Here is a 12,228-nt window from a genome sequence, read left to right on the forward strand (position 1 = left end):
ATTATGTTATCTAAGGTAGCTTCTATTGGATCCATGATCCTCCCAAGTGATTGGATTTTAATATATTTGATAGCAAGTTAAGTTTATTTGTGAAACTGATGGATGAATCAAGTGTGTAGAAATTCAATAAAGTGGGCATAGAGCTCATGACTCAGATCATGCTATAATAGTATACTTGATGCGATCAAATTGAATGAATTATGCTTGATGGCTCAAAAGTTTAACAAGATGAACTCAAAGGTAAACAACAAATGATAGCTTGGATCATCAAAGAGATCACAAATTTCTAATGATATGGGCTCTAAGACAAATAGCCTAAAACATTTGCTAATTTGATAGTATGTTATTAATGAAGACTATTATATATGGAGCATCTAAGGGAATAAAACTTCCTAGTGAGTGGTGAATAGCCGAGGACAACACATTTCTCTTCAAATATTTCTGAAGGAAGCAATTTATCAACAACCAATTTTCCACAGTTATTATTCTCTTAAATCATTTCTCCTTTGCAACTCAATTCAAATAATAAAACTTCTTAACAAAAAAAATCAATTTCAGTTTTCTAAATGTCATCAGGATAAACCAGTGCTGAATTCAAACAATAGTCGGGTCCTAATATTTTTCTTTGAAACGTAGAAACTAATTATCCCTCGAAGACCAAAGTTTCATCTGGATTTAAAATGAAAGAGGCCCGACTCATAATAATCAGGTCCAGTATTTCTTGGCCGAAGAGTAATGATTATCCCTGAAAGAGATTAACTGAGAAGGGATCTTGCTAAGTGCTCACGAGCGGTCGCCAGGGCTTGAGATATAGTCTGTAAAATGAAGAGCAAGCAAAGATCAGGAGATGTCCAAATATGAAGCATTAGTTACGAGGTTTATCCTCACCTGCTCAGACAAGGAAGTGGATCCATCAAGGCTATTTGCTGTTACCTTTGAAGCGATAACACTCGCTTCGGTTTCCAGTATGATCCTACACCATAGCCAAGATTAGTAGTGTCATAGTTTCATGGTATTATGTGTGACACAGCTAAAGAAATATCATCAATGTGATTTGATATTGCAGTTTAACACCACAATATTGGCAAATATGACCAGGAAGCCTTTCATAACAATGCCTGTAATTGCACTCTTCTTTGCAGTTTGAGTCCTGTGAAATTGTTCAGTACATTCTTGCAAGTATCGTTGACAAAAGTTCTACAACCATTTTATGTACTCATAGTACTACCAAAAAGTCCAGGTAAGATCAATCTTAATAAGGTAGACATTGTCCCTCATGGGAGTAATACCATGTCGAATACCTTCTATTTACTCGAGAATAATTTCCTCCACATCAAGAAAATAAGAAAAAGCACACAATGAAAAAACAAGAGATACATAATGTGGTTCAACCTACAGTTAATCCACAAGAAGAATCAAAGTCTACATGTAATATAAGAGCAAAAGTATAAATAATCATAGACAATTAGATGCCCAATTCTTGTAAAAAAATCTTCTCAATGCTCCCTAAACACCTCTCTCACATCATCATAACCTTACCTTAGATGTTATCCAAATGCAAAATAGTTGTAATGGAGAAGAAAACTATCCTCTACAAGCTCTCATTTTCAGTGGCCCTGAGATGTCCTCACAACATTGAAATTCTTGCCAAGATCAAAGACTAATGTTGTATAAACAAATCCCAATAATATTAAGTTCTTTATAGCTAAAAACATTTTTCCTTTCAATTTAGCCTCTTTATAACACCAACTAGAAAGTCGAACAATACAGTTGTTTCAAACAAATAAAATACATGAAGATTGTATGGTATGTAATATTGAAGTTTAACTGCAAGTTTGGTGTGGAAAATTTGGCAGCTGGAACCTTGATGAGCAGAAGCTAAGAAACAACCCAATCAAAGAGTGTGGACTAGTCTATATATTAATTAGGCTTAGCTCGGTAGAATTACTTCAAATTTAATACAAAATTCACACAATCCAACAAGTCCCTTCACTCTAGAGAAGCAATTTTCTTATTCCATGTAGATGAAGTTTTGGACACCAAATTTGTGCCCGCTACATGCAGACTACCTTATTTTGAGTCAGGTGGTCCACAAGCTCTTCCTCGCAATGCGTTGTAGAAGAGCAGATGATCTCATTGTATCATAGAAGAAATTCAACGAACCTTGATTTCAAATTACTAATGAAGCAAATTATGCTTTGAGGAAAGTGAGGATCTTAGGATTATTGATTGATATGAGTCAATAAGCCATCATTTTGAACCATCAGCAGCCATATTTTAAACATCCAGAGTGGAATATATAGAAAAATGGCAGATACACAAAAAAGTCATGCACTTCGAGTCAAGTTAGACAAAGTGAGCACAGGAGAGAGATGTTACCCTCCATCAACAATTTCATCAAGGCACAGAAGGATCAGATCCAAGTTTTCAAGTGCAGACATTTTATCAACATTGTTCCTGTTAGCACACGAAGACATTACGTTAAATAAGAATAAAAAAGTGGAAGACCACGCGGTTTTATAGTTCTTATTCCTTTGATGAATGACTAGAAATTGCAGCAGGAAAACCTGAGAAGAATGCCAACTGCATCAAAGAATCCCTGGAGTACTGTTGCTATAATGAGTTCATTCTCATCATCTCCTCCGGTAACAAAAAAGTGAAGATCCTGAATCACTTTATAGATGACAATGTATCCATCAAGAATTGTTATCTCAGCTGTCAACCAAAATAAATTGCATTAGTAATAATAAAAGTACTAATACATGATAAAAATATGAGAATTTATCATACAGACAGATCTAACTTTCTGCATTTGATGGTGCCAAAGAAAACAGCCTACCAAAAATTCTTTCCTCCAATTAAGGATAAATGACCAAATTTCTATACATATGTGAACTCTTTGAGTATCATTGCAATATTATTTCAATTGAAAATGTGATTTTCTCATCAAATTGAGGCAACAGAGGTGCCTAGTTGCCATTTTAATTGAAATTTTATTTTTGTTATCTTTATATTTGTCTCATGTTTTTCCATTTGTCTCTTCTATTTTCTTCCTTGCCTCCTCTCTCTGTCCCCATCTCCTTCATTGTTGCTATGATGCTTCAACAAGAAAGAGTGACAAAGAGGGAAATGGACAAAGGAGAGGAGGAAGAAGAAGAGGAAATGGAGAAGAAATGAGAGAGTAAAGGGAGCAAGGGAGAGACAATCCGTTTAGTCTAGTTACTTCATTCTCTATTTGCATTAGCAGGATCGTATGGAGAATAGTTTGGTTTTCATATAGATGAAACAAAACATTGATGGTGCTAGTAAATCAAAAGTCAGAGGTCGTTTGGCTTCAATCACCACCCAACATAAAGACTTCATCTATAAATCCATTATCAACTGTTATTGGAAAACTTTCCAATCAAGAAAATTTGGAGGATGGGAAAAGGGAAAAGGAAGAAGAAAGAGAAGAGGGAAATATAGGAGGAAGAAAGGAGATAGATGAGGTTGAGCGAGGGACAGAGCCACTGTTCTAGGATGATTTTCAGCAAGGATCCAAATGTCCAGTTGTAGTTGACATGACCTCCTTAAACCTTGACCTCAACCACAACCTGAACCTCAGCTGAACAACCGGATTTGTAGGAGGATAGAAAGAAGAGGAAGGGAGAAGAGAGAGAGAGGAAGAGAAAGTAATAAAAACTATTTTTTATTTAAAATAATGATTGGAGAATTTATAGTAATTTCCATAATTTCAAATTTTGGAATGACCATTTACACCAATCAAACAGTATATAAATCTTAATGAAAAAAAATATGTATTAATATTACAACAATATTCATAGTTCACACATGAATCCGTCATTTACAACCAATTAAATATCATTGCTAAAATTTTGTACCTGCACATCAAAAATAATTAAAACCCAATGATATAACTTATGTTACAAGGAAGGGCTTGAATTTTCACAGCAATAATTTCAACAACTATTGGTTCAGTTATGATAAAGACATGGAAACAGAATCTTAAACTATTCGGTTATATGATAGGAACTATTAAAAAAAAGTAATGTGCTTCTTATAATGCATGAAGAACTGTGCAAGTATTTCACTCATCTATGATGGTCAACTGGTGTCCAAAGGAGCTTGCCACTCAACATCATGTACTTGGTATTCCATCATTGATGGACAAAAGGGAGGGATCATGTCAAAGTTTAAGATAAGCCACAAAGAAGCAAACAAATACCGTAGAAAAATAAATAAAATTGGATAATAATTCAAATTGCATCTTCAATTAAATGAAGCAAATTAGAATATTTTGAGATTAGTGCATCATCAATTATCAAAATTTTTTATATTTTGGTAAGTTATCAAATTATTTAATAATTTTGTATTGTTTTATTTTTCTCTTTTGGTAATTAATCAAGATAATATTATCCCAATTAATACCAATTGATGCAGTACAATTCAATCACATTGGAACTTAGATAAAATTGATGAAACTAAAGGTCATCTCCGAAGCACACCAGCTACTAAACTATCATTAATAAAAAAAAGTTGACTATTATAACCAAGTTCGAAAAAAAATACTATATATCAGAAGCATACCGGACCATGATTTTTCAACTATCCCTTGATTAATTACAAGAAAAATTTTGAGATTGGGACTTTTCATCCACTTCCACTACAACCACCTTTCTCAAATACTTGCATAACCTTCTCCTCCATGGCTGTAATGCACCACCAAATTCGTGAATGACTCCCTCATTGATTCTCTATCATCAATTTTACTTACAATTTTCTACATATCATTACATATTATTCGTAAAAAATGCAAAAATAAATAAATAAATAAAATCATATTGTTTCTTATTTAATTAGTCATCATCCACAAAAAAATAATAATAAATACAAATATCATCATCAAGGTTTCAAATATCAAGCCGTGCCAAGGTTTCGGTCCCAGACCAAAACAATACAGTTTCGGTACCATGTCATGCTAGTATAATTTCAATAGTTTTAAAATATAAAATATATTAACTAAAAAAATTAATCTAAATATTTAAAACTAAAAAATAAAATTTTTTTAAAAAATAATAAGATAATTTTAAGAGATTTTAATTAAGTTTATTTAAATTATCCCAACTATAGCTATGAGTTGATTATTAAAACTATTGTTTAAAATCTAAATCTTAAAAAATTCCGTGCGTGACGGGGCACACACGGGTCGTGCAACTGAGGCACTCGCGGCCCGCGCAACGCCTCCAGAGGCGTCGTCGGGCTAGGCCGACACCTCATCCCAACCGGCACACTGTGCCGGTGCTGGTGCCGATTTGCTGGTGAAACGAAAAATTTCGCCGATTTGAGAGACGCGGCTCGAGATTTTAATCCCTGATCATCATGTAAGTAGTTTGTTATCTAGTTTGATAATTATCAATTAAAGGGAAAAGGGGAAAGTATCATCATTAGCATCCTCTTTTTCTCACATTTAATTTGTTTATCATAGATCATATTTTCCTATATTTATTGCATTGCTTTATAATTATTATTACTTGTCAATATTTAGATCGTGCCGGTGTCATTAGATATACGCTACATACAAATTTAAAGAAAGCTTAAATTCATAAAAACTAGAATGTCTAGTACTTATTATTCTTCATATAGTACTAAATCCAACAACAACAATTATACAAAGTCACAATTATATTATCGTGTATCTAGGAAAGAATCAAATTATTTTTAAAAAATAATACTTATCGAAAATTTATACATGTTAGGATACATGTCCCTATTTTTTAGGAAGAAGAGACTCTAATGTATTAATGTATTATTAGATGACATTGAAAATTATTTTAATTAGCATAACAAAAACTCTATACAACAGCAATCAAGTCTTATCCTACTAGGTGGGATCGGCTATATAGATCTTTCTACGTCATTGAATTCTATCCCCTACTATATCATTATTTATATTCAAATAGACTTTATCTTGTTTTATTATTGCTAACCAAATCTATTTCGGTCTTCCTCATTTGATGTACACATTTATCATAGTTTCACATCATTTAACTAGAACATTTATTGATCGTCTACGTACATATCCGTATCATCTTAAACGTGCCTCTTAGAGTTTTCCTTCAATAGGTACAACTCCAACTTTCTCCTTAATATCTTCATTTCTTATCCTATCTATCTTTTATGTCAACATATCCATTTTGACATCTTCATCTCTATAACTCTCATATTCTACTCATGTTCTCGAATTATAACCCAACATTCATCTCCATATAACATAGCAGATCTAACCGCCATTTTATAAAACTTTCCTTCAAGTCTTGCTTATACTTTAAGATCACAAAAAACACCTAACACTCTCCTCCATTTCAACAATCTTACTTGTATTCTATGTAAGACATCTTTCAATCTCTCCATTCTTTTGCAAAAAAGATCCTGAACTCTTTGTTACAAACTCATCATCTTCTATATTAACAATTGTATCATTACGTCTAATATTACTAAATTTAAATTTCATATATTTTATCTTTACTCTACTAAGCCTAAAACCGCCAAGATTCTTAACATTTACTCTCTCACGTATCTCATCTATCAAAACAATATCATCTGCAAATAACATGCATGATGATACCGGATCTTAGATGAGTTCATCCATGATTAGCATAAATAAATAGGGATTTAGAGTTGATTCTTGATGTAACCATATCCTTATAAAAATATTTCGATTAATTCATTTGGAATCTTCACTTTTGTCATTATATCCCCATACATATCCTTAATTAATTCAATATACGTTATGCTAATACCTCTCTTTTCTAGAATTCTCCATATAATTTCCCTTAGGACTCTATCATAAATCTTTTCTAAGTCGACAAATATCATGTGTAAGTCTTGTTTATGTTCCAAATATTTTTCAATTAATTATCTGAGAAGATGTATAACTTTTATTGTCAACCTCCTAGGTATAAATCCAAATTGATTTTAGGTCACCGTGGTCTCCTTCATTAATCTTTTTTCTATTACTCTTTCCCAAAATTTCATGATATAACTCATTAATTTAATACCCCTATAGTTTGTATAGTTTTGTACATCTCCTTTATTCTTATATAAGAGAACTAGAGTATTTACCCTCCATTGATCAAGTTTTTTTTTCATTTTTAATATCAGATTGAATAACTTTATAAGTCATTCAATACCTTATTTTCCTATACACTTCCTTATCTCTATTGGAATATCATTTGGTCCAACCACTTTTCTATTGTACATTCCATTTAAAACTTGTTCTACTTCTGAAGTTTGAATTCTATGATAAAAATTTAAATTTCTATACTCATTTGACCTACTTAAATTACCTAAGTTAACTCGATTGCCTAAATTTTCATTAAAAAATTGATGAAAATACCTCTATTATAGCTTTTTTATTTCTTTATCATTTAATAATACCTTATTCATTCATCTTTAATATATCTTATTTGGATAAGATCTCTTGTCTTCCTCTCTCTCTCTTTAGCTATTCTCTAAATGTCTTTTTCCCATTCTTTTGTATCTAATTTTTTATATAAATATTCAAAAGTTTCATTCTTAGCTTCATTCTCTGCTTTCTTGATATCTTTCGTGGCTATTGTATACTTTTTAAAATTTTTACTCATTAAATTGTTCGCTTTTCTTTTACTTTCTTCTGTAGTTTCTCATTCCACTACCAAGATTCTTTATTTGATGAGGCACGTTCTTTGACTCACTGAATACACTTTTAGTTACTATTTTCAACTTTGATACTATCTTATCTCATGTCGTATTGAGGTCATCATATATTTCTCCTAATACTTGCACTCTTACCCTCTCCTTAAATATATTTTGTTTCTCATCCTTTAACTTTCATCACTTAATTTTATGAGTTGTGCACATTTTCCTTCTAATGATATTATATTTGAGGCGTATATCCAACACTACTAACTTATGTTGAGTAGTTAAGTTTTTTCCAAGGTGATTTTGCAATATTTATAAATCTTTCTATACTTCTTAACCATAAGAAAATCAATTTATGACTTATTATTCTCATTTTTGAACGTGACTAAGTGTTATTCTCTTTTCTTGAAAAGCGTATTAGCTAATATGAAAGTCATATACTATACCAAACTCCAATATAATTTTTTCTTCTTCATTTCTTGTTCCAAACTCATAACTTTTATGCACTCTATCATATTCTTCACTTACATGTCCATTTAGATCTCCTCCTATTAAAATTATTTCAATTGGTGGAATATTTTGTAATATCTCATTTAGGTCGTCCTAAAATTTAGATTTGATATGTTTATCTAATCCTACTTGAGGTGCATATATGCTAATTACATTAATAGTTTCTTTCACCACCATTATCTTGAGAGTTATTATTCTATTCTCCTTTCTAACTACATTTACTACTTTATCCTTTAACAAACTATCTACAATAATACCTACTTCATTTTTTGTTTTACTCCTTCCTGCATATCATAACTTAAAATTTAAATTATCTATCATCTTTGTGTTCTCTCCTATCTAATTTTTTCTCTTGTACACATAAAATATTAATTATTCTCCTAATCATCATATCTACTACCTCCATTTTGTCTCTTAATGATACAACCTTAGAAGAATCTCCTATTTACTTGACATCTTTGGAGATTAATCAAAAACTAGTAATGCAAGATATCAATTTAAAACTTTGCAAATCACTTGGTATAATTAATGTTCGTTACACAGCTGAGTTAGTTTCTTTATTTCCTTTTATCTACCAAACAAAGAGCTCTAATTTAAATATAATATTTTTTGATAATAGGAATGAAATTGTACTTATGTAAATTTTCATGTTGCATTTATGAATTCAAATTTCATCTTCACATTCACTTTAGATACATTTATACCCTTTATATCTACTTTATTTAGCTATATTGTGAAACAAAATGATTACAATCCTTATTCATTTAGATTTCCATTACTTAAACACAAATTTAATTTTTAAATTAGGAAATATGCTAATTTGCTGGGAGAAACTTAAGTATCCGGCCTGTATATTAACTTCGTCGTATGCTACACAAATTCATCCTTACCATTACAACCTTCAAGTCTCACAATTTCAATAAAAGTTTGGACAACATTCTCACCCTACAACAAAAGATATTTGGATGACCAAAAAGAAATATCACAAATTTAAAGCATAAAAAGATGGAGCAAAGTGCATCAATTTTGTATTGAAAAAGATATTGAAAGAAGAAGAATAATGAAGAAATATTATTAAACATAGTTTGTGAAAAAAATCATTCCCTTTGCTTGGAAACGACAACCCAAGAAAAGCCAACAACTTGCTAAGGTCAAGTTCTCCTTAGTGGAGAAGAATAATGCATAGTCAGAAAAGAATAATGCTGTATATATATTCCACTTTTCAATTGTTAGGTTATTTTGTCTACATGAAATTATTATCCCCTTCGCTTTATCAATTTTGTCCAAATTTCTATGTAATTCGGCAATTCGATTTTGGTTGTGCCAAGCCTAATATTGAAATCTTGAGCCTACTATTATCTTTTACATTTGTCATTTGTTTCAGAATAGGAAAAATTCTAGCTTAGGTTGAAGTTTGAAAAGTATTAATTCCACTCGATCATAATCATAGCCTTATCCTACCAGAATTGAGCTTACTATTGAAGTTGCAAATAAGATTCATGTAGCTGATTCCCAAATAGTTGGTGCAAACATGACTTGATGATTGTAGTCCATGATAAACATGGTACTTCCACTTATTGAACCTTAACTAAACCATGAGAACACTTTGTCTTAAAACAAACATCAGAGGAATCACCATCCCTACTTCCGGCGCTTGGAAAACACCAAAGCGGCAGGATTTGACACCAACCCCATGGTCAGTAGAAAACTTGATTTTTGTAACTGAAAATGCAGCATCCTTCGAGATAAGGCCTCCCTGGGCCCGAATATTATATAAACCCAACAAGCAAAAATCGACATCCACCCCTTTCTCTAATTAGTGCAATAATAAGTATAATATGATCGATGTTATATGGTAAGCTATCGATGGCAAACAATAAAACCTCATAAGAGGCATGAATTCTTAAACCTTTTACATTGGTCATCAGAGTTTAAAATCACATGCAAGTAACAGCAATGAAGCCCATGAAATTTGTAAAAGAAAAAGGTTTAGAAAATGGATTCACTATATTCTTTAGTTAATTAATCAAATGATTTGTGAGATGAACAAGAGTAGAGTCCAGATGAAATAAAACACATTCTTAATTTCAGGCTTATTAAAGTATGTTTGATTCTAGAGGAAATTGTGGTCCAATGAATTTACAAGTAAAAAAAAACTGAGAAAGTAGAACAAAATGATGGCACATGTTACCTTCAGTCCGGGAATTTGTTTTCAGCGTCTTGGTGAATACAGATTTCTCAAAAGCTAATTTAGCAGCAAGCGTAGGCCATTCATCGGTATAATACTTGACAGCTACTCGTTTTCCCTCAGAATCAAGAAGAAGGATATTTTTGATGGATGGGCAAGATTCCTATTGATGAAACCGACAAAGACTGTTAGGACTCATATTAATCTAAAGAAAGAGAATTAATACAAAAGTTAAGAATTTGAATTGCATTGGGAATACAGCTCGGGAAAAACATCATAAGAAATCAAAGACTCCGTGGTTGACCCATTGAAGTTCTACTTGTTTCTTTATCCACCATCATGTTACAATGTCACATAAACCAGGGTTATTCCTGCATGTGTCATAAAATGAGAATTTGCTAATTTTGATCATATATTTGTTCAAACCATTATTATTGACTATCTATGAGAATTCCTTTTAAGTATTTAATTATTTATGTTTGCTTCTCTAGGAAAAGGGCCGTATCACAAAAATTATCCATCATATCACCAGTTTCAAATTTCAATTTCCAGTCAGTTTAGACTGTGTTTTCTGGGAAGAGAGCAAGAAAAGAAGTAGGGGTAGCGAACAATGAGGAAGAGAATTGTTTCTCTGTTTACTAGGCACAAAATGGAAGAAGAGAGAAGAGTTCTCTTCCCTTTTCTTAAACCATTTCCGCCCAAATTGGTTGGAAAGAGATAGAAGCCTTTTGCAACCAGATATTTTATTTCAAAAATGAAATTTAGTTTTTTTTATTTATTGAATTATCATCAATCTGGCAAGGTTCCATCCTAACTCCTAATTTCTAAATAAAAACTAAAACCTAAAACTCAGCTAAATACAAAGCATCTGGAACATTTTTACCATAAAAAATCAGACTGAGCAAGTGTAGCCTGGTTTACAGCAGAGTTAGCTCTTGAATCAGCATTCATATAGTACAAATAATTATATAGATAGATAGCGTAGACAAGAATACTTTAGTACCAGACGGGTTATTTAGGAAACCATAGTACTACAATCCTTCGCAAGGACTGAAAAAAGAGTGATGGATTCAGCGCTCCAATATAACTTGCAAAGTAATTACTTATAGTCAAACCAAATCTTAGCAACGCACCCCTGATTTTACCTACCCAAAATTTTACACAGAAACCATCTCTAGAGTCAAATTCCAGTACAGTTCATCGTGAACTAAGAACTTCGGTAAAACAACAACAACAAACGACATATCGGAAGGAAAAGGGAAAAACCCTACAAAGGATAAAAATCTTGAAGAAATAATTCAATATTAAGGATCGCCACCCTAAATCTTTCACTATTAATTCCTTTTGTAAATTATCGTCCTACTCTGCTTCCATTTCTACTTGACGAAAGGCATAGCATGGCCGCTGCAGACGCAACCATATCCCCGCCAGACAGATCTAGGTTTCCAGATCTCGTGATGCATTGACGATGAGATGATCCGAATGTACCAATACAGTAGATCTGAGATCAAGGAAAGCGATTTCGATCAGAGTTGGAGAGAAGAACAAAGATGCGTACCATTTCGAGATCTCTTGATGAGAGAGAAGACGAGAGCAGCTGCTGGATCCTGGCGCCCTCCAAGACTAACGAAGACGTTGAGAGGAGATCGGAGACTTAAAATTCAGGGAAATAAGGAAACCGGATCCGGTCCAGGTCCGATCCATATTCTAAAGATCCGATCCAAGTCAATCATATAGGAACATGCAGATGCTTCTCGGAAAATTCAGTATAGTGAATTATTGGATGTGACTTGCTATAAAAATCTATTTTGGAATTATTTAGTGATTAGTTGTTTATGTAGAAGAGGAGA

General features: G+C 32.3%; 1 protein-coding gene across 1 annotated transcript; it reads right to left on the bottom strand.

Annotated features, from left to right (window-relative positions):
* Positions 1–517: 517 nt before the first annotated feature.
* LOC141831674 (coatomer subunit zeta-2-like) lies at positions 518–11,998 on the bottom strand. The gene is made up of 6 exons (XM_074719086.1): positions 11,937–11,998; positions 10,382–10,541; positions 2,568–2,715; positions 2,380–2,457; positions 889–973; positions 518–815 (listed from the first exon to the last, which is right to left on the bottom strand). The coding sequence occupies exons 1-6, from the start codon at positions 11,937–11,939 to the stop codon at positions 756–758; spliced, it is 534 nt and encodes a 177-aa protein (XP_074575187.1). The 5' UTR covers positions 11,940–11,998; the 3' UTR covers positions 518–755.
* Between the last annotated feature and the right edge of the window lie 230 nt (positions 11,999–12,228).

The sequence above is a fragment of the Curcuma longa genome, chromosome 7, assembly GCF_044706935.1.
Source record: "Curcuma longa cultivar G26 ecotype Majalengka, Jawa Barat chromosome 7, ITB_CL_G26_1.1, whole genome shotgun sequence".
NCBI lineage: Eukaryota > Viridiplantae > Streptophyta > Magnoliopsida > Zingiberales > Zingiberaceae > Curcuma > Curcuma longa.